Source organism: Pipistrellus kuhlii, unplaced genomic scaffold (genome assembly GCF_014108245.1).
Source record: "Pipistrellus kuhlii isolate mPipKuh1 unplaced genomic scaffold, mPipKuh1.p scaffold_m20_p_2, whole genome shotgun sequence".
NCBI lineage: Eukaryota > Metazoa > Chordata > Mammalia > Chiroptera > Vespertilionidae > Pipistrellus > Pipistrellus kuhlii.
The window spans coordinates 117,922,513-117,946,273 of record NW_023425515.1 but is presented as its reverse complement, the minus strand read 5'-3'; the positions used below and the strand labels follow the sequence as shown (position 1 = coordinate 117,946,273).

Genomic DNA, 23,761 nt, shown 5'->3' with positions numbered 1-23,761 from the left:
GGTGGGTCTCCGCCGCCGCCTCCGGGAAGGACGGGAGCCCCGCGCGGCGGACACTGCCGCAGTCCCTGCCCTGAAGCGCCCCGAGACCGCGCTGCCCTGCAGCCGGGTGTGCTCGGCACCGGGCGCCTTGCCCAGGGCACGGCGGCTGGCGCGCCCTGGAGAGCCGGGTGCGGGACCGGCTAGAGGGGCGTGCGCGCGCGTGTGGGACCGGAGAGCCGAGCTAAAGCAGGACCAGGGGGACCTGAGCAGCCATGCTTCCCGGGGTGGGCGTGTTCGGCACCAGCCTCACCGCCCGAGTCATCATCCCTCTGCTGAAAGACGAGGGCTTCGCGGTGAAGGCGCTATGGGGCCGCACACCGGAGGAAGCGGAGGAGCTGGCCAAGGAGATGAGCGTTCCCTTCTACACGAGTCGCATTGACGAGGTGCTGCTGCATCAGGACGTGGACTTGGTGTGCATCAACCTGCCGCCGCCCCTCACCAGGCAGATCGCTGTCAAAACCCTGGGTGAGTGGCCCCTCCCCCACCTCCGCTCCTGCCTCCTCTCCTTGCCTTTTCTCCTCTCTCCCTCCCTTCCTCCCAAGAGCTTACAAGGCATCTACGCTGACCCGAGCACCTGAGACCCCGCATTCCGTTCGCGGCGCCCTCCTTCCTCATCCCTGGCCCTCCCCGCTCTTTGCCGCCCTCCGCCCTCTGGCTCCACCTGGACGCGCTTCCCCACGTGTGCCGCGCCGAGGCTGTAGGAGGCGCATGTTCCGCTGATGGAGGGATGAGGCGCATCGGCTGTTGGGAACTGTGGATGGCTGCTCTGAGGGAGAGAAAACGAAGCCCCCAGCTGTGTGTGTGTGTGTGTGTGTGTGTGTGTGTGTGTGTGTGTGTGTGTGTGTGTGTGTGTGTGTGTGTTTGCGTGCGCGCCTGTGAGAGGCGAGTGCGCGGCCCAGAACGCCTGAATTAAGGGCCCCACATACCTTCCTGGTTTTCCTGGGGGCGGTAGACCTGACGATTAGCAGCTGTGGCTGGCTCCTTGCTAGGGTAGTTTGCTACTTTCCGCTATGAGTTAGTTTAGTGTGAAATTAAACATCTGACTATCATCTCTTCGCTGAAAGCAAGGATAGCGGGAGTGGTTGGATGTCAGGGGTTAGGGGTATCTCTGGGCGTCCTATGAGCCTGGGAGGTTCATAGGTTTGTAAAGACTGGTTTGGATAAAACCAGAGAGTTTTAACTTTCGAGTGCAGCACCCCAGAATAGTCTTCTGCGCAGAGTAGGAGTCATAGATCTTCGATTTTTACGGCATGGGCGCTGTTTCCAGAGGCACTGAGGCTTTGTGTGGGAAAAGGCCCCACGCAGCCGATCTCACGTGGAGGCAAGCAATAATCCTCTCAGGGCTGGTTTTGACAAGCGGGTTGAGGATGAGCTCACCACAGCTCACTATCCGGTCCCCCCACCTAACCCAGGCAGCCTGAACAATCTCAGGGTACGGTACCAGCGTGTCTGCCATTCCCAGAGCAAGAACTGTTTTGTCCATCAGCAGTTCTCACTCAGACCTAAGACAATCCCAGGGAGCTTGTCCTCACTCTCCCAAGAGAAGTGTTGGAATTTTATTAGTGAGGAAAGAGACAAAGCACAGGATGTCATATGACAGAAAAATTACACAGGAAGATTTGGGAAGGCACGGAGAAGCCAATGGTAATTTATGTACTCTCGGATGGAGTGTTTTATTTTTACAAACAGGTATGGGTTTTGGGTAGGTGAAACACAAATGTATTTTGATTCTATCTTCAGAGACCCATGACCAGACTGTGGAACTCTCCCTAAAACACCATTCTTGTTAGGCCATTCTGCTATTAACTCAGATGGGACATCTGATATAATAGGCTGCCCAAGACTGTCAGTTTTCAGTTTACTTTTTATTAAGTTTCTGGCCTTTGTTGCTTGGTTTCTTTGGCCTTGAATTGAATGTCACTGGATTCTGGCTAATATTTTGTTTCTGTTTCATATAACGTATGTGCTGGGTAGTTAACCTCTCTGCATATCAAATGGATTATAACCATCCTATAATATAAATCTGTTTGGGCAGTTAGTATAACACAGGTCCATATTGAGCCCCATGTCTGCTAGAGGGCATATGACTGGTCATATCAGAAAGATCATGTTTGACATCACTTCTCCCTCTAGGGCAGCACGTCCTGCAGGTCAGACCCATGGAGCAGCCCTAGGGCTTGTCTTTATGACCGTGGCGATTTGGGAAACAAGGATGTTTCTGTTCTCTGACCATCACTGGTACTTAGGTCATGAAGTGGGGGTACTGGTTTCAAGAGAAGCACAAATTATATATTTCTAGATATTTATTTTCTAACATCCCTATAATTTTTTAAAAAAAATATATATTTTATTGATTTTTTACAGAGAGGGAGAGAGAGAGATAGAGAGTTAGAAACATCGATGAGAGAGTCATTAATCAGCTGCCTCTTGCACACCCCCTACTGGGGATATGCCCGCAACCAAGGTACATGCCCTTGACCCGGAATCGAACCCGGGACCTTTCAGTCCCCAAGCCGACGCTCTATCCATTGAGCCAAACCGGTTTCGGCTAATTTTTTTTTTTCTTGACAAAACTAATGTGAGGAACATCTTCAAAAACCAAGTGTTAGAGGCACAGGAAATAGATTTGGTTTAATACTCATGACTTAAGGAAGAGGGCTTTGATCATGTCTTCATGGTAAGTCAAAGGACTTTAAAATATATATATTGATGTCAGGAAGGGGGAGGAAGAGAGAGAGAGCGAAACATCCATGATGAGAGAGGATCATGAATTGGCTGCCTCCTGCAGGCCCCACACTGGGGATCGAGCCCGCAACGGGAGCATGTGCCCTGACCAGGAATTGAACCCGGGTCCTTTCAGTCCACAAGCCAACAGGCTCTATCCACTGAGCCAAGACAGCTAGGGCTTATAGGACTTTTTAAAAATTTCTGAGTTTGCAGGTAATTTGAGGTCATCTGTGATCATAGAATTAGGGGGGGATCGGATTTAGGGGGGACTGGAATTTAGTCTCATTCGACTTCATCTACACTGGAAATTCCCTGGCGGTCACTCTCCTTTGAGTTGTGCTTGTGAGTACCAGGTGGGTAGTAGTCTGGGTTTCCTTTGTTGTCACGGTGAGAGGTTTGTCACATGCAACACAGGAAGTGAAAACCCCGAACAGTTATCCGATGGTCTCTGGCCGTTTGGGGTTTATAGATGCTAGAGTTTGTCTGGAATTGAAACAAGCCAATCTTGACTAGTCCTGGTGAATTGTCTTTTTAGCAAAAGCCTGGGCCCAGCAATGGTGAGATATCTGTTATCTTTATCCAGAATTGTCAAGGAGAGGGGTTGGTCTAGGTATCCTAGATGAAATAAAGCTTGGAAGCAATTGAATAACATTATTTAATTTTTAAAAATTTCCTTGAAATCCCTTACTTAGTGAAGTAGGCATTTTTCTATAATGTATAATTTCAACCATGTCCAGGGCTGCTGCTTGTTAAGTATGGGCCAGGCAATGTGATAGGTCCTGTGTATAAAATATTTCATTTCATGATTAAAGTAATCCTCTCAGATAGATATTAGCTCCACTTGACAAATGAAGCAACTAAAATACAGAGACTTAAATCAAACTGCTCAATACATGTACCTAGAGATTTGAACCCATCACTCTGCCTCCCCTGGAACTTATTACTTCCTCTCCTAACCCTAAACTTGCTCCTTTGCCTCAGTTTCTTCTCTCTGTTAACAGTAGCCAGGTAAGGTTTTTGGAGTTATCCTCTATTCCTGTTACTTCCCCTTGCCCCCAACCGTGGAATCAATTCCTAAATCTGGTTGATGCCAACTTCTTAATCCCTCTGGTCTCTGTTCTCTCTTCTGCATCATTGCTTCTTCCATAAAAGGAACCAGGTCCTTAACTGGTTTGTGAATTAGGTTCCAGTTGGCTTCTCTGTCCACTTTCCACCCTGCTGCCAGAGTTATCATGAAGAACTGTGGACCTGGCCTGACTGGGTAGCTCAGTTGGCTAGGTCAGTGGTGGACAAGCTCATTAGTCAACATAACCAAATACCAACAGTACAACGATTGAATTTTCTTTTGAGAGCCAGATTTTTTAAACTTAAACTTCTTCTAATGCCACTTCTTCAAAATAGACTTGCCCAGACCATGGTATTTTGTGGAAGAGCCACACTCAAGGGACCAAAGAGCCGGAATTTGCCGATCACTGGGCTAGAGCATTGTCTCCATACACCAAGGTTGCCAGATCGATCCCTGGTCAGGGCACATACAAGAATCATCCAATGAATGCATGAATAAGTGGAACAACAAATTGATGTTTCTCTCTCTCTGTCCCTCTCCTTTTCCTTCTCTCTAAAAATCAATAAATGAAAATGAAGGGAAGAAAGAAAAAAAAAAGGGAACTGTGGACCTGATCTTGTCACTGCTCCCTCCTTTCATCACTTCTGAGAAAAGCCCCAACTTTTTGACATAACCGCAAGAACTGCTGGTTTTTCTGGAACCCCATGAACTTTAGCTAACCAGACTACTGCTTGAATGGACCCTGTTGGATTATATGTCCATGCCTTTGTCAGATCATGGTTCTGTCTTGTGTTGGTGATGGATGCCTATTCTTTCTTTAAGACTCAGCCCCAGTGTTACTTGCTCTAGAATTCTCCCCCTCAGTTCTGTCCCCTACATAGCCTTCTGTGGTCTCAGCACCATAGGCCCCCATCTTATTTTGCATCTATTTTAAAGCATTGTTTAAATTTTAAATTTTATTTAGCTATTTAAAATAGGTTACATATTCACATGGTACAAATTTCAAATGCTATAAAAATACACAGTGAGGAAGAAGTATGTGTCCCTCAGTGCCTGTCCTCAACAGTGGCCCTTTTTATGTCACCTTTTGAAGGTTTTCAAGAGTGTACTGGCAAATATACGTGTGAGAATTTTAAAATCTTTTTTACACAATTGGTAACATCCTATTATATATACAAATTATATATTCACGCACACATATAAATACTAGAGGCTCGGTGCATGAATTCATGCATGGGTGGGGTCCCTCAGCCTGGCCAGTGATCGGGCCATTAGGGCCATCTTGCCCAGTCCCGATCAGGGCGATCAGAGCTGGCTGGCCAGGTGGAGGGATCCCAGGAGATTGGTTGTGGGAGCGCACTGACCACCCAAGGGAAGCTCCTTCATTGAGCATCTGCCCCCTGGTGGTCAGTGCATGTCATAGCGACCAGTCATAACAGTTGCTTAGACTTTTATATATATAGATATGTACATCAAAATCTCAGAATGTGAAAGTATCCTTGTTTTCATTTTTGGCTGCATAATATTTTATTGTATGGCTAAATCAACATCTATTGGGTCGGCAGCTAAGTAATTGCGGGTTTCACACATATATGGCTTCAGTTGAATTTTTAGGTTTGCAGACGTAGTACAAATGTAAAACACATTTTGTTATTTGATAGTTGGCTATTCAGCTGTTAATCAGTAAAAAAAGTTTTTTGATCTGTTTTGTAGTTTTTGTTTGGCGTTCGTTGAAAAATGGAAAATCAAAAGGAACATTTTTGTCATATTTTGCTTTTTTATTTCCGCAAAGGGAAAAACGCATCCCAAGCTCATAAAAAGTTATGTGCTGTTTATGGTGACGAAGCCTTAAAAGAACGGCAGTGTCAAAATTGGTTTGCCAAATTTCGTTCTGGTGATTTTTTACTCAAAGATGAAAAACGCTCTGGTCGTCCAGGTGAAGTTGATGACGCCCTAATCAAAGCAATAATCAATTCGGACTGTCACAGTACAACACGTGAGATTGCAGAGAAGCTTCATGTATCACATACATGCATTGAAAATCACTTAAAACAACTTGGCTATGTTCAAAAACTCGATACATGGGTTCCTCACGAACTGAAAGAATCACAGTTAACGCAACGCATTAGCAGCTGCGATTTGCTAAAGAAACATAATGAAAATGATCCATTTTTAAAACGACTGATAACTGGCGATGAAAAATGGGTTGTTTACAACAATATCAAGCGGAAAAGATCGTGGAGCAGGCCAGGTGAACCAACTCAAACAACATCAAAAGCTGATATTCATCAAAAGAAGGTTTTGTTATCAGTTTGGTGGGATTACAAAGGAATTGTCTACTTTGAACTCTTACCACCCAACCAAACGATCAATTCTGATGTCTACATTGAACAACTAACGAAATTAAACAATGCAGTTGAAGAAAAGTGGCCCGAATTGACAAATCGAAAAGGTGTTGTATTCCATCATGACAATGCAAGGCCACACACATCTTTGGTCACTCGGCAAAAATTAATGGAGCTTGGTTGGGATGTTTTGCCACATCCACCATATAGTCCTGACCTTGCACCATCTGATTACTTTTTGTTTCGATCTTTACAAAACTCCTTAAATGGTAAAAATTTCAATAATGATGATGATGTCAAATCGTACCTGATTCAGTTTTTTGCTAATAAAAACCAGAAGTTTTTTGAACGTGGGATTATGATGCTGCCTGAAAGATGGCAAAAGGTCATTGATCAAAATGGGCAATACATTACGAATAAAGTTATTTAGTTCCATAAAAAAATTGTCTTTGATTTTCTTTAAAAAATACGCAATTACTTAGTTGCCGACCCAATATTTAACCAGTTCCCTATTACTCAACATTGAGGTTGTTTTTAATCTTCTACTTATACAAACATCTTAATGGACGCACACCAATCTGTTGTAGGAAAGACACGTGAACTGCTGGTCAAAAAGCATGTACTCATTGCGTTTAACAAAGACAATGCCAAATGAAGGGGCACCTGAGATGACAGCTATCTCAGACTTCCTTGTGTGCCTCTCTCCTCAGGCCGTTTGACTGTCAGGTGCCTCACCTTTGTACGCAGAGCTGCCTGGTGTGCAGGGCCCCGCACAACTCCCAGCCAGCTTTCAGGGTCAGTCAAAACATGTCTCAGTTCCTGCAATGGTCTAATCCATCTAGACTATGCACCCAACTGCCTCCTCATGTTCACTCCTGTTTCTTAATCAGGTTGTTCTCTTTAGAATAGCTATGTGGAGGACACTTCGTCATTCCCTGTTCCAAATCTTTCAGTGGCTCCTATAGCACGTGTTCTTTGTCAGACTTAACTTGGTCTGAAATAGCCCTACCTAGTATTCTTTCCCACCTCTTCGGCAACAATACACTCTCCCAGCTCCCTACCCTCCAGTTACTTGGTCTTCTTTTTATTCCTCAAACTCGCCAACTCCTTTCCCAGCCCCGGGCCTTTACAAACCGGCTCATCCCCTTGTCTGGAAGGTTCCCCCTCACTCCTTTGAAGCTTCTCCTTCACACATTCTCACTTTCAAGTTTCAGCTTAAATGTTCTTTTGGGGGAGAAGCTCTCCTGGCTCCTCCCCTTCCAATAAAATAATCTTTCCGCTCCACCTGTCAATTATTCCTCTGTTATCCTCTTTATCTTCCTAGTGACACTATCACAGTTTGTGATGATCTCTTTCATTTGTTTGCTTGTTCTCTTGTTTGCTATTTGTCTCCCCAACTAGAATGCAAGTACTGTGACGCAGAGCCTTTGTCTGCATTGCTCACCAGGGAGACCTTATCTCCCCAGACAGTGCCGGGCACTGAGTCAGTCATCTCGTAGGCACTCCAGAAATATTTGCTGAGTGACAGGTGAATGCCTTTTCATTGAGTGAATGCTTGGGGAAGGCAAAAGGTTATAAACAGGATGTGTCAGTCAGTTCATAGCATTTTTGTTCTGCATGCAATAGCCCGTTGCCTCTCAAACATTAACATGCAGTCACAGCACCTGGAGATCTTATCCAAAGGTTGAGCAGATTCCGGGTGGGACCTGAGAATCAGAATTTCTCTCCAGCTCCCAGATGATGTGGAGGCTTCTGCAGCCAGACAGAGATGTGACGGCTCTCTGCCTCTGGAAAAAGAAGTTCTCTACTGTGAGTAATTAACCTGGCAGGAGAACTGTGTTAAAATGCCTCTTGTCTTTGTGTGTAATGTGATCACATCTGTTTTCATGGTCTCTGCCCCGATATTTGGAGACAGTAATGCAGAGGCTCTTGGGGAAGCCTCTCTGTGGGACGGAAGGCTCCTTTGGGAGGGAGAACAAGGCTTAGGGTTTCACGGAGCTTTGATATGGCTGCACATTGATCTTGCCCCAACTTGTTTGGCATCATTAGCTGAGGGCCTGGAGCAGTACACCCTTTCCTGTCCTACTTCACAGTGGCAGCAATTGCTCAAGGTTGAGGAGGGCCGCTGGCACAGGGGTGAGAGAGCAGGAGGAAACCGGGTTGAGTCAGGGCCCCTCTGGTCATGGTTGCCACACTAGCAGAGATAGGGCTGCAGTGAGATAATGAAACGGCGCATTTGGACTTGAGACTACCCTTCTGAAATCCCAGCAAACCCCGCACTTCTGGTTCTTCCTGGAAGCCTCTTCTTGAGCTCTTTCTCTCTAAAGACTGTGTGGGCAAGGCGATTTCTGCCCCTCAGCATGGAGGGACATGATTTTTGTCTGCTGATTTGTTGTAGAGTTGAAGAAGCCCCAAGGCATTATGCAAATGAAAGAATCGACTCTATTTACTGTTAGGAAAAGTCAAGCTTCACCAACCTCATCACATCTAATTGGAATTAGGTGCAGTTGAGTGATAATTTTGTTGATGATGCCTGGCTTTGACAATGAACAGTTGTGCAGAAGTTTAAACTGGAGTGAGACAAGCCAAATGAAGAAGTTGGACATTTTGATAACCTGAAACTGGATCAACCAAAAGAAAAAGTGGAAGTATATAGCACGTTTTAACCATTTGTATACCATAAATGTCTATAGACGCAAGCAGTGGACCTTTTGTATTTATTTATTTATTTTAGGAGGGAATTTATTTATTTTTATTTTTTATTGTTAAAGTATTACATATATCTCCTTCTCCCCCCGCCCCCCCCCCCCGTGACCTTCCCCCAGCCTCCTCTACCGCCTATCGCATGCCCTCATCCCACCCCCACCCTCCCAGAGTCTGTGTCCAGCACTTGTTGTTTGTTGATGATAGCCATCCTTTTTAAATTAAATTCAAAATATCGTGGTAGTTAACTAGTTAAGGGCTACACACAGGCAATTAATTAATTACATATTTTGATGCAGGACAATTGTGGCCTGGCAAAGAGCATCATTTTATAAGGTGTTGTGAATCAGAAGACTAACCAATGACAGGAAAGGTTGGCAGGTGACAACTGTGTGACATTGGGAGAGGTAAACACCCTTCCTGAGCCTGTTTTCTCATCAACATAATGGAGTTAAAGACCCTATCTTATAGGGTTGGTGTGACAATTAAAATGGGCGAGGGTATATAGAGACCAGCCATGCCCCTTTAGTTATCTGCATAAGTTCAATAAACATTAGTTTTACTTCTCCCCAGTGTGATCAATGCTTTAGCCTATTTCAAGTAATGCTTTTGGACATTTTTTTTTCCTCCTGATTTTTGGAAGAGATGAGTCCCTCCTGATAGATTCAGAAAATACAGTTGAAAGTTTTATTTTTAAAAGGGAATGTGCATAAACTAAGTGTCATCTCAGAATACAGTACTTGCTTCACAGATATGTGGTCTAGAAGGCACTGATGGGTTACCAGGAACTCACCTTGCTGCTGGGAAGATGGCAGGGCCATCTCCTGGAACTCAGGGGCAGGGATGTAGCTGGGCCTCAGTGAGTACATGGAAACCATGACCTTTGTGAACGTGACCGTTCTGTGTTCTTCTCTTCACGCGGCAACTTCATCATTATCCCTCTTTAGACCAGCCTCCTCTCCTTCAAGGGCCCACGTGGTGGACAGAACATTGTCCCACGGAGCTCCAAAAGACAAATGCCCATTCAGCCAGCTGAAAAGTGCCGCCCTGGCCCCCCCCCCCCCCCCCCCCGCCCCCCCATCCCATGTCCCTGTGTGTACCTGATGCCTGTTTCTGGCTGAGTCTTTTTGGGATTATCTCCTAATGTGGGGGGTTTATCTTAAAATGCTACGGGAACCACTCTAAAGTGGGGCAGAGGGATTAAGAGTGGTCATTCCCAGCTGGGCCACACTCCACAAAGGTGCTGATTATAGGAACACAGGCTTAAGTGAATATTTTGCAAATGGAGACATTTCTTGATTTTGTAGGTTCTTTATCCGCTTTATGAAATACACATTTGGTATTTTGCTTTTATTATGGCCACAGTAAAATAGTGAAATGATGCAATCTTTTTGTCATAGCTTTTATTAGTAAATTTAGGATGTATATATTTTTAAAGTATATGATGGGAAAGTAGAAAAACATGATTGACTCCATGGAGTGTTGTGGTTACCTGCCGGCTTTACAAGCCTTTACTGAGCAGCACATACTGCATGGCGTGTGCCCGCAGGGGGCCGAGAGGAGGCAGAGACCCTTTGTGCTCAAGTATCAGCATAGGGCCTGGAAGGAGTCAGGAATGAGGAGAAAGGTTCCCTGGAGGAAGAAGGATTTCAGCTTTCAGATTGCCTTTGCTTTGGAAGCTACAGCATCAGTCCTTTCCTAGGTCTCCAGCCTGCTGTTCTTCCCTGCAAATTTTGGACTTGTCAGTTTCCATAATTGCATGAACCAATTCCTTAAAAATTAACTTCTCTGTCTATCTCTCTTCATACACACACACACACACACACACACACACACACACACACACCCTATTGGTTCTGCTTCTCTGGAGTTCTCTGACAAATACAAATTTTGTTTGGACCAAGGCCACCTGGCTAGACAAGCTGGGCGACGAGATAGCTGGCAGGTGTGTCGCACAAATGTAAGGCTGGAAAGACTTGTCGGAGAAACTGTCCCAGTGAGTTCAGCTGGTGGGGGTGGGCATCCACACCTAGGAGAGCCTCTCTGAGCATTGTCCTCTATGCAGGAAGACCTTGAAGGCAGAAGTTCTTTCTGGTTTAGACTCAAGCCAAAAGAATGCTAGGGAAAAGGCTTTCACATCCTCACTGCTGAGAGCCAATGACCCTTCACCCTGGGCAGTTCTACACCTGTCCACAGGGCTTTGGGGAGCTGGCCACTCAGGTTTGGGCAAGTCTGGAGTGCTTTAGGGTTTAGACTTTCTTTGAGACTTGTTAATGGCCTGTAGAGCATTAAAAATGCAGGAAAAAATAACTTTATATTAAAATGATATGGATGATATGTTTTTTTTTTTAAGTTTCCATTTTCTAAATGTAATAGGCCTTGTGGTATTGAGATGATCTGTTCCCATAATATCCAAAAACTGAAGCTACAGAATTTTGAAGCCCCAAATTAAGTTTGTTTGCAGCTTTAACAGTGCTTTTAAAAAATAGCTTTATTGGTATATACTTTATATATATATATATATATATATATATATATATATATATATATATAGTATATCACATATATATATATAGTATATATGTGATTTTGTGACTTTTAATAAATCTATATAGTTGTGCAACTATCTATGCAAAAAGTTTTAGAATACTTCCAATGTCACAAAAAGTTTCCTCATGTCTATTGGTAGCCAATCTCCATTCTTACCGCTAGTCCCAGGCAATTACAGATGTGTTTTCTGTCTGCCTTTCTTAGAAATTTTATATAAATGAAATCATTTAGTTTTTTTGTTTCTGGAATCTTTCACTTAGCATTTTTTTGATATTCATCCATGTTGTTTCATGTATCGTAAGCTTATTCCTTTTTTTGTCACTGAGTAATATTCCAAGATTCCATTGTATGGATATACCACATTTTATTTATCCATTCACCATTTGATGGATGTTTGTATTGTTTTCAGTTTTTTGCTATTATGAATAATGCTGCTGTGAACATTTGCATGCAAGTCTTTTTGTAGATCCATCTGTTAATTTTTATTGTATAGCTATCTAGCACTAACATTGCTGGGTTGTAAGGTATGTATATATTTAACTATTTAAGAAACTGCCAAACTGTTTTCCAAAGCAGCTGCCCATTTTACAGTCAAACCACATATGTAGGAGAATTCTAATTTCTCTACATCCTTACCAATACTTGGTATTGTCAGTCTTTTCTATTATGCCATTCTAATTAGTGTGTAGTGGTATCTCATTCTGATTTTGATTTGCATTTCCCTAACAATTAATGATGTTGAGCACCTTTTTAGATGCTTATTAGCCAGTCATGTATGTTTGGTGAAATGTCTATTTAAATCTCTTGACTATTTTTAAATCGGGTGGTTTATCTTCTTCTTATTGGGCTGTATGCATTGGTTTTGTGATTTTTGTTAAGCTGTTAAGCCAGGGGTAGAATTTTTTGGTTTTAAAATGCTTCCCTTCATTTTTGATTTTGGAACCAGATACAGTAGAAATAATCCCCAAGCCAAATGAAATGAGCTTTGCCAGATATTCATTGAAATGGTTTATTATTTAGAAGAGCAAGACAGCCATGTGAGCGGATGCTCATGATGGGCCCCAGCGTTGCCTGGGGCCCTGACAATGCATGGAAGACACATTGAGGGAAATTTCCAATTTGAAGATTACCGGACATGCTCCAGATCTTTCAGGCACTTATTTTGCACAGGGTTTCTCTTTACCCCCCCCCCCCCCCCACTTATTTTTATTTAATAAAAGCCTTTGAATGGTTGTAGCACTGTCTTAGCTGTGGTGGGAAATACCCCACAGAGAAAGATATGATTTTTGTCCTTCAGAGAAGATAAGCCTGCACAAACACAACAATGCAATGAAATATATGATTAACTACAGGATGAATCGTTATACTGCAATCCAGGAAGTGTTTGCTTAAGACAATTGAGTAACCCAAAAATATCGGTATTGGATTAAGGGTCAACCACCTGGGTAACTTCCAGTGCCAGCCAACAAAGGGTACTAAAGCAAAGGGAAAAAATAGAGAAAGGGTTTGAACAGAATTCCCCTTACAGGCATGATCTGTGTGTGAATGGGGCCTTGCAGCAGAGCAAGGGCTTCGTCTAATGGATGGTGAGTTGTTGCAGAGCTGCTTTCCAGAAGGGCTGGATCTAGTCACCGCTGAGCTTTTGTTTTGCAAGTGGGGAACTTGGGTTGAGGTGAGAGATAAACTGTGCGGGAGCCGTGAGGGGAGGCAGCATGGGTGCCTGAGGAGGTGGCCCTGCTGAGAGCGGTGCTGCCTGGACTGGATGCTGGGGACAGATGAGTTCCAGAGAGCCAGCATGGCCCAGGAGGCATTCTGGAGGAGGTGGGACTTCAACTAGATGAAGGGGAGTTGGAATTTAATAATTGAGAAAAAGCACATAGAAAGCTCTGTGATGTGAAATCGCCTTCAAGGAACCACCTGGTTCTGTAGCAACATAGGAAAACTGTGTTTCCTACCGTTGGAACTTAGGACAAAGTGAGAGTGGTTTAAGAATGTCCAAAAATAAACTTCTTTTCTTTTACTCAGATTTAAAAAAATTATTTTCTCAGCAATTCCCTGCCTCATACCCCTAATCAGCCGTAGTTCCACTTGTTTCTTTCTCTCCCTTCAGATCCCATGGTGACTGTGACAGATGACACAGCTCTGGGGCAGGCAAAGGAGAAACTTGCAGAATTTTTGGAAAGAACCCCGCTGACAGGGGCACAACTGGCCACCTTAAAGGGTGTGAAAAGAGCTGCAAAAATGGAGTCAACAAGTAACACTGTAAAGACAAAAGCTCCCTGTGCGGTGGATCGGGCAGGCTGCGGTGGAGAGGAGGGTCAGCTGAGGAGAGGGTGTGCTGGCCTCGCTCAGTTCCTGGTTTTGTGTTCGGGCCGGATGGTGGTGGAAACTCATGTCCCTTTGTTACATAGTTGAGTCCCTAATGGTCCAAGGGTCAATGCTGGATGAAAGACTCTCCTTGGGCAGGGACACTCAGTGCATGACACACGGACATGCTGTTCAACAGCAGGAGGTGGCAGCCTGTGGAGATTGTGAGGCTGCTGCCGAGAACTCTGCTGTCCTGGGAGGTGGTTTCAGGGAAAGGCCGCCCTGAACAGTTCTTGACTTGGGGTCATGCAATCAGTCGACATGATGAGTGAGTGAGTGCACTGGGTAGGCTTCTAAAAGCTCCCAGACAAGACATACTGGGTATCTTTATTGCTCTATTTCAAAGGAAAAGGTCCTTGTTGAATTTGGTGTCACCCTGTAGAAAATTTAATGAGGCACGTTTTTCATCAGTGGAAAAGTCGACCAGTTTTAAGGGGCTACCTGGGGTTGAATTCTGGCTTCAATCCTGCCATGTTCTATGTGTCTGTGGGTTCTCTACTTTTCTGAGCCCTGTTTCTTTATTTTTTAAAACAGAGACAATAAAAGTACCTAGCTCAGAAGGTTGCTGACTTAAACAGGGATTTGTTTAAAGTGAGTGCTCAATAAACATGAGAATCTTGCTTAATCAGAACTTACTATGGTGAGCGGCTACTATCCATCCATTCATTCTTCCCTTGAGCAAATATTTATTGAGCACCAGTTATATACCAGGCAGTCTCTAGATCTGTGCTTTACATACAGTAGCCATTAAATTTACATAAATTAAAACAATAAAATAAAGAACCCCGTTTCTCAGTAGCCCTAGTCACATTGCAAGTGTTCAAAGGCCCTGTGTGGCCGCTGGTGGCTGCCATGTTGGGCAGAGCAGCACAAGGCATTCCCATCAGTCCGGAAGTTCTAGCTCATGGCACTAATCTAGAAGCTGGAGACCCAGCAGGGCACATAGTGGTTACTTATGTTTAATCTGAACATGGATTTCGAGAATTTCAAACTTTTGAATATGTTTTGTTTTCTCCCAGTTATAGGATGATAGGATATCATCCAGTTATAGGATGATAGTTATAGGATGACATGGTAGAATATTGGTGTGTCCTAAGTGTTTAGTACAGGTTTAACAAGAGATGGTTATTACTTTTTATTAATGAGAAGGAGAAGTGTGTGCGGGAAGTTTCCTAAAATCCCCATTAAATGTTGGGAATAAATGACACTCCTGCCCACCTTGGGGTCATCACAGGTACCTTAGGTGGCAGATGGCACAGATGAGGCTGAGTGGCCAGGGCAGCTTTTGCTCCTAAGTGATTTTTTTCCTCAGCCCTCTCAGCAAAGCTGAAAGGCTTTCCTTCCTTTTGCCAATAGCACAGAAGCAAAGGAGAGCAGTGGCGGGAGGGGACTAGATGCAGGCCTCTGAGTCCCTTGAGAACCTGAGCGGACACTCACAAGCCGGTCCCTGAGGGAAGACCGACTTCACAGGGCGGTTGCTTTCTACCCCGTTGCCAACACTGTGACTCTGGGGAAGGAGGGTTCCTACTGAATTCCTGGTCTCTCCACTCCCCCCTTCTCTTTATCCAAGGGAAAAGGCTCAACGAATAGGCAGTTACTATTTTCCCAATTATTATTGCCCCCTTCAAGTCCCATTCACTTTGTGAGAGCAATATCCATTTGTGTAACCACTCATGACTGGAGTTCCAGCTAGTGGGAGCTTGGAGGGAGAAGTGAATGTGGGTGTGACACATAGCCCAGTGTGTCTCCACAGAAGGTCTCTTGACTGAAGTCAAGGTTGAAGTAAGGGTTTTGTATTATTATTATTATTATTATTATTATTATTTTAAAACATTTTTATTGATTTTTTACAGATAGGAAGGGGGAGGGATAGAGAGCTAGAAACATCAATAAGAAACATCGACCAGCTGTCTCCTGTAAACACCCCCCCTCCCCCCCACTGGGGATGTGCCTGCAACCAAGGTACATGCCCTTGACTGGAATAGAACCTGGAACCCCCCAGTGCGCAGACTAAAGCTCTATCCACTGAGCCAAACCGGTTTCGGCAGGGTTTTGTATTATTTGTTATTTAAATTTGCCATTGGTCTCTGGGCCTTAGTGCCATCTTCTTAGAAACCTCAGTGCCACGAGAGCCAAGTGGAGGAAAAAACAAATGTTCAGACTGGAGCGCAGAAGGGGAAGGATGAGGGAGAGGTCCCAGTAAAGCCCAGCTCGTGCCTCCATGGAAGCCACAGGAGCAGAAATAAAGGAAGCCAGAGCCGGGCACATGGGTATCAGTTGTTGGACTGCATACCTGCTGTATGGAACTTCTCGGTGGATCTAGAACATACATGTCATCTGATTGCTGGGACCACCTTTTGAGAGACCCACCTGCTCTTACAGAAATAGTCCTCTTTGGTCCTTTTCCCTGGACCAGTGACATTATGGACTGTTCTGTTCTCAGTTGTGGTTGAACGTAACATGTACAATAAGTCATCTCTTCTGTCTTAGCTGAAGAAAAAATTTGTCATTGGCAGCTCCTCTCATCTCCTACATGATTACGGGTAATGAAAAGTGGGCGGTGGAAAATGAGATTCTTTCCCTGGCCCTGCCTCTTCCCCTTTTCCAGGAGGTTTAGGGCACCGGAGGGGAGCACAGAGCAGGTATGGACGCTTCGGGGGAAACGCCTCATGGTTCTGTTTGCCTGAACGTCTGCTCCTTCCAGCACCACCCACGTGGGACATTTGTTTATGTCACACAATAATGTGCTCAGTGTGTCCTGGGGGACAGGTGCAGGGCCCGTGGGGCGTAGCCTGTCTGATTTGATATGCACAGCCTTTCACATCTAGGGCATAGCGGTGGCCTGGCTTTCCCGGGAGGCCATGGATACCACAATGCTGCATTTGTCTGTGGAACGGAGACTGAGACGCAGCTACTTGTGCTTACCGGTTACCCAAGTGCCGTGGGCTGTGGTCCACGGCAGCGCGCACTGGGAGTTCACAGGGATATGCAGCGAGCAGCTGGCATTTGCTTTTCTCCTTGGTAGCCCCCATGCCAGGATGATACTGATAGCTGTGCTCATCCCTTCCAGGCCTGGGGGAGGGTGGGAGCGGAAGGAGGGGGTAGTGGGATTGCATGGGCCCCTCCTCCAAAGGGGGTCCCTCCTGCTTGGGTATTTGTCAGTTGTCCACTAGTTCATTTATATTCATCATCCATTTACTGAGTGCTTACAATGTGTATGGCAATATTCTAGATCAGCAGTCGCCAAGCAGTGGTCCGAGAGGTCCGAAAGGTTGGCGACCGCTGTTCTAGGTGGCCAACCTTTCGGACCTCTTGGACCACTGAAGAAGTCAAATATGTGTAACCTGGCATCTGCTCTGAAAGGCCTTGTAATCTATCCAGAATCTACCCATCACTTTGGAAATGAGAAGAACTAATATTTTACAACTACTTACTGCATACCAGGTGCAGAGTCAGGAGTGTTCAGTGTCCTCTCATACCCACCTCCCATCCGGCCTTCAAGGTGGGCATTTAGCATGGCCATCTTACAACTGAGAAGTTTAACTGGAGAGAGGTTAAATATCATTGATTCAAAGACTTATTTTTTCACTCTTGATAATCTAAAATTGATTTTCTTACAGTCAAAGCCATGTCATAGTTTAATTGGCAGAGACTTTTCTTTCTTGGTAGTCAGTAAAATAATTGTAGGTCTTTGCAGTGGTATGTTTGTTTCTGAAAAATTGTGTGTTTTGTCAGGTTCACCCAGCTGAAAAGAAGTGGAATCAGAATTCGACATAGGTTTGCTTGACTGTAAAGCTGTGTGTGTGTCCCCACAGCATGCTGCAGAGTCTGTGGTCCTGGTTTGCTCTTCTTTTAATGGTGCAAAGGCCTTACGATGTTCACAGACTACATATGAAAAGGGGGAAATGACTGGGAGCCACACCATTTAATTCTATAACCCAGGAGGCAGTGGCAAGAGGATCTGCACATGTCAAACAGGATGTTGAAAGATTGAGAAAAATGTTAATTATCTTCCCTTCTCTACTGATAAGAACTCTTTGTTTTAAATCCTCACCTAAGGATATGTTTTTTGTTGATTTTTTCTGAGAGAGAAAAACAAACATTTGGGTTGCCTCCAGTATGCACCCCAACTGGGAATCGAACCTGCAACCTGGGTATGTGCCCTTATCAGGAATTGAACCCACAACCCTTTGGTGTATGAGACAACACTCCAACCAACTGCGCCACGTGGCCAGGGCTAACTCATTTTTTAAAGACCAACTATCAATGGCCAACTGTGGGGAGGTTAAGATAGAAATGAGCGTACTGCTGCCTTCCTTCGTTTGTTCTGGTGTGCTCTGCAGTGTTTGTACCTGCAGGGATCTGCTAGGGATGTGACAGTGACCTCTTTACTGCCCCAGAGTACCGTGATAGGAGACACAGACCGGCTCCCTCCCCCGCATGACCGAATTCTGGGAGGTCCCCATGAGCAGGCCTGTGTGTGTGTATCATTGTCACGATGTGCTATGGGCAACACTCCCAGGTATGAGGCAGGGTCTGTTGAATTCCACGGCTGACCTGGATTCAGAAAGCAGTGTTAGGACTAGAGACCGCTGCCAGCGTTTGCGTACCCTAGGCTTCCTCTACACAGCCCTGCCCCTCGCAGGCTTTCAGAAGTCTCTTCCTGAGCTGAAAAGCAGCTGATGTGAACCACAGAGTAGAAAGTGAATGATTGGGCATCGCATGGGAGGGAGGGAGAATCGTGGAGAGAGGATACTCAATCCAGAGGATGCCCAATCAGAACAGCAAGACAGGCCTTGACAGACCTGTTCTCTAATGTCCGAGGGAAACCGAGTCTCGGGAGTTGAGTGGCTTGTCGGTGTTCACCAGCCAAGCCGTGGGAGCCGAGTCAGGACCGGAGTCTGGACTTTAGAGAGTGTTCCTTTTCCCTCTCAGATATTTAATCACCTGGTGTGTGCATTTCTCCAACAATGAGGACAATGGAGAGGCTGACTTCTGGGAAGCTCTCCTATGGAAATTGCCTCAAACAATAACTATGAAAATACCAATGTACACAAGATTGTTCAGTGAAATCTTATTTATATTTCTGAAGCACTAGAAATAAACACAAATGGTCCAAGGTAGGGAAATGGTTAGGAAAATATGGTGAATACAGTTGATTAAATATTAAATAGCCATTGGAATTATATATAGGGAGACTGTAGCCAATATAGGGATTTTTTAAATTATATAATTATAGGCAAAGAAAAAAAGGAAATATTTGTATATCATGGTAGCCTTGTTTAAAACACACATGACCAGAAAATTAAAATCTGATAGGTAATAAGCCCAAATACTAATGATGGTTATTATGAGATTATGAGATTTGATTTTTTTCTTCTCCACATTTTCAATTTTTAAAACTATGATCTGACTGGAAAAGAAAGAGACGGTAATGTGGGACAAATTGTTTGGCTGGGGTGACTCTCCAGTGCTTGCATTCTGTGATGCTTTGAATCTGGGCTGTCCCAGGTGCCTGCAGATGTTATGATGGAGCAGGAGTTAGTCCAGCAGTGGCTGAGGGGCAGGAGGGTCCTCCGGGAAGTGGAAGTGGGTGTTTAAAGATCCAGGACTTGGCTATTGTTCCGGGGATGATTGGGTGTGACCCTGAATTTGGGGACAAGCAGTAGGCTCTTGATTGTAGGGTAATTTATTTGTAATTCTAACATTGCGTAGCCAGACCCACATGCCGCTGAAAGGGCTGGTAGGGCCCCATCCTGGCCCCTGCCTCCTGGCAGGGGGTGGGGGTGGGGGCGGGGGAAGAGAAAGAAAAGCTCTTGTTGGCTCCAGACTTCCAAAGAAATGGGAATGGTGCATCTGCAACATTTCCAGCTTTCAGCTTTCATGTCCCCTTTTCTTTGCAGGGACTTTTTTTTTTTTTTTTTTTTTTTTTTTTTTTTTTTTTTTTTTTTTTTGGCCAAACCTGTGCTGGGGTGGATGGTGAGTGGCTTCAGAACCCTTGTTCTGAGAAAATGCATCATGTCTGCCGGCACTGCAGTCTGGGATGGCGATGTGGGGCAGCTATAGGGTGTTGGTCTGGGAGCCTGGACAGGCTGTACTTGTCCTGGCACCACAAGTAATTAGCTGTGTGGCCTTGGGCAAGTGACCTCACCTCTCTAGACTTTCATTTCCTTCCTCATAACATGCAGGCGCCAGGGTGGGTTTATGAGTCCCTGCCAGTTCCTACCTTATCCATCTAGTCCTATAACTTTACTTTTTTTCATTTTTTAACTTAAGCAACAGACATTTATTTCCTCACAGTTCTGTAGGCTGGAAGTCTAAGATCAAGATGCTGGTGATTTTGGAATTTTCTGAGGCCTCTCTCCTTGACTTTATTTATTTATTTTTAAATAAATCTTTATTGTTCATATTATTACAAATGTTCCTCTTCCCCCCCCCCTCCATTTCTCCCCTCCACCAGGTTTCCACTCCACCCTCTGCCCTTTCCCCACCCCTCATTGTCCTCATCCATAGATGCACAGTTTATGTTCAGTCTCTTCCCACATCCCCCTCTCCCCTTTCCCTGAGAATCGTCAGTTCACTCCCCTTCCATACCTCTGATTCTATTATATTCAACAGTTAATATTGTTCATCAGATTTTTTTTTTAATTTCCTTGGTTTTTAGATTCACTTGTTGATAGTTACGTATTTGTTGTTCATAGTTTTTATCTTTATTTACTTTCTCTTCTGAAAGAACCCCCTTCAGCAATTCATATAATTCTGGTTTGGCAGTGATGACTCCTTTAGCTTTTTTTTTATTGGTGAAGCGCTCTTTATCTGGCCTTTGATTCTGAGTGATAGCTTTGCTGGGTAGATTATCTTTGGCTGTAGGTTCTTACTATTCATCACCTTGAATATTTCTTGCCATTCCCATCTAGACTGCATGGTTTCTGTTGAGAAATCAGCTGACAATCGTATAGGTGCTCCTTTATAGGTAACTACCTGCTTTGCTCTTGCTGCTTTTAATATTCTCTCTTTGTCTTTTGCTCTTGGAATTTTAATTATGATTTGTCTTGGTGTGGTCTTCTTTGGATTCCTTTTGTTTGGAGTTCTGTGCGCTTCCTGGACTTGTAAGTCTAATTCTTTCACTAGGTGGGGGAAGTTTTTTGTCACTATTTCTTTCAGTATGTTTTTGATATCTTGCTCTCTCTCATCTTCTGGGACCCCCATAATTCTGATGTTGGTTCGCTTGAAGTTGTCCCAGAGGTTTCTTACATTATCTTCAACTTTCTGGATTCTCTTGTCTTCTTGCTTCTGCGGAGGAGTGTCTTCTGGCTCTTTATGTTCCAAATCTTTGACTTGATTCTTGCGATCTTCCATTCTGTTTTTAATGGAAGATCTGTATAATGTTTTATTTCAGACAATGTATTCTTTATTTCTTGTTGATCCCTTATTATTTCTTGTTGATTCCTTATTATTTCTAGTTTCTCCCTTTTCATATCCTCATAGGACTTATCGATCTTTTCTAGGAAATTCTTAAAAAAACCTTATAAGCATGGTTTTGAACTCTATATCCAGACGCTTTTTGTCCTCCATTTCTTTTGTTTGTGATCTATTTCCTTGTCTCGGCATTTTCGCAGCTTCCCTGATATGGCGGAGTTTCAGGGTGGAGCGTACAGCCACGTCAGCCCTGCCCTATGCGGCTCCTGAGTCTCAGTGTTCCATTGTGTCCTTCAGTACTCACTGCAAGCACCTCTGAGAGTGAGGTGCCCTCTAGTTTCGCCTGCTACCAAACAGTCTAGTCTCTCCCCCAATGAGCTCGGAACTGGGGTTCAGAGCAGTCTGGAGCTTTTGTCTCCTTCCCACCAGGGCAATCCCACAGCACAGTGGTTTGGTAAATATTTTTAAGTGCTGTTTTATTACCATTGCTATCAACTGGTTGATCAGCCATTATATATATATATATATATATATATATATATATATATATATATATATATATTTTTTTTTTTTTTTTTAATGTGTTACACAAACATACAAAGCTCTTCTTTGTAGCAGGAAGCAGTCTTTCCTTTATCTTCAAGGGAAGTGATGCATGCATTTTGGGGACAAAGTGTCATGGATGGTGTGGCTTAGTGTGATAGTTGCTTGTCGGCAGTTGGTATGTGTGAGTGTGTGTGTGTGTGTGTGTGTGTGTAGGTGTGCACTGTGCCCATGATGGTGTGGGTTTTCCCCCTTTAATGTCACTGCTGAGAACACATCTGTATCGGTAGTTGCTACTACCCGCTGTCAAGCTAGGAGTTTAGTGGTGTTTGGTATAATTTCTGGACACAAATTTATCAGCACAGTGGGTGTTGGGGTTAGCTTTTCGGCAGGTGCCCATTAAGCAGATGTGCTCCACTGCACTAAGGAAGATGTAATAGTTTTGCCCAAGAACTACTGCACTGACAGCAGCAGATCAAAGTGGGGATGTTCATTCCAAGCATCTCCAGACCAGAAACTGTAGTGGGACAGTCTATAGGAGACCAGAGGGAGGGAGACCTTGGAGAGTCACCCTGTCACACTTGAGCCGTTGGCCGGGTGCAGCCGCTTGTCATGCTGGTGTCCGTCCAAGTCGGGCCCCCTCTGCGTGTCATCACCATAAAAGGTAGAACATGTGACATGAGTGCATTGTGCGTGGGAAACTTGTTGTTACTGACCACCCCCCTGGCAGAGGGGTAAGTAGACTCACAGGTTGGCATAAACACAAACCCCAGAGAGGGTCTTGAAAGGAAAGTAACTGTTGACTTCTCCCATCTTTTCTTTGTTACCTCCTAACTCAGATGGAAAACCCACACCACCTGGGAACACTAAGAGGCACAATAATACCATGTGTAGCACCCACAGAGTTACATGAGCAAAGGCTCAGGGGCCAGCGGAGAATGAAGAAGCCGATCCGGCCAGGATCTGAGTCCGTGGGGCATGTTTTGGGTTTCCCTGTGGGAGGCGGGTGGCAAGGGGCTCATGCCTTTCCCAGCACTAATTTACACCTGGTGTTCATGCTTGACGGTCATTATCAATAGGAAGGGCTCCGGAGATCCAGTCTAAACTCAGAGGACCTTTGTGTTCACAGAGAGCCCTGTGGGTTCTTACCGAGGAGACTCTTGGTGCTGACAGTGTCCTGCATCAGATGGGTGTTGGATGACCTGGGTTTCGTTTTACATCTGCTAATGGTGCATATGGATCTCTTTCTCTCTCCTTGACATTTTTAGAGAGACAGAAAGCCTTGATGGGGTCCTCTTTTTGATGCTGACTTATGTTGTGGCCTGACACGGTTTCCTGACATTGCCGGCCCCAATTCCTCTTACAAACACGAGGGGTTCATTTTCAGTGGTTCAGCTCAGCTGCACATCGGGCACCCAGGAAGATTTTGAACATACTGACATGCAGGCTGCACCTCAGAGCAATTACATAAGATTCTCTGAGGGTAGGAAATAGGCACTGGAATTTTTGAAGGTTTCTCAAGGTTAAGGAGTTTTGTTTAAAAGAGTGCTTCCCGCCCTGGCCGGTTTAGTTCAGTAGATAGAGAATTGGCCTGTGGACCAAGGGTCCCAGGTTTGATTCCGGTCATGGGCATGTACCTGCATGTGCAGGAGGCAATCAGTCTGTTTCTCTCACATCGATATTTCTGTCTTTTCCTCTTTCTTCCATTCTCAAGTCAATGGGAAAATATCCTTGGTTGAGGATTAAAAAGAAAAAGAAAAAAAATAAGGTAATTTATTTAAAAAGTAAAACAGAAGAGTGCTTTTCAAACTAAAACCTAATCTGACCATCTTGTTAAAATGCAGACTCAGAGTCCTTAGGTCTCTGAGATTCTGCATTTCTAACAAGTTTCCAGGGTTGCTGATTCAACTGGCTTACAGACCAAGCTTTGAGTAACAAGATTCAGGATCCAAATAGGATCCATGGTACAAGGCACAATAATTATGTTTGCAAAAATGTGGCA

The 23,761-nt window shown here is 44.5% G+C and overlaps 1 protein-coding gene and 1 non-coding gene across 2 annotated transcripts in view; one reads left to right on the top strand and one right to left on the bottom strand.

Annotated features, from left to right (window-relative positions):
• The first annotated feature begins 251 nt into the window (after positions 1 to 251).
• Positions 252 to 23,761, top strand: part of GFOD1 (glucose-fructose oxidoreductase domain containing 1) — a 113,664-nt gene continuing 90,154 nt past the window's right edge. Inside the window, exon 1 of the mRNA XM_036447920.2 lies at positions 252 to 504. Coding sequence (XP_036303813.1) covers positions 252 to 504 — 253 coding nt within the window. The remainder of the gene's footprint in view (positions 505 to 23,761) is intronic.
• Positions 22,540 to 22,639, bottom strand: LOC118725168. The gene has a single exon (XR_004989899.1). It is a non-coding gene; the product is annotated as a small nucleolar RNA SNORA17 (small nucleolar RNA).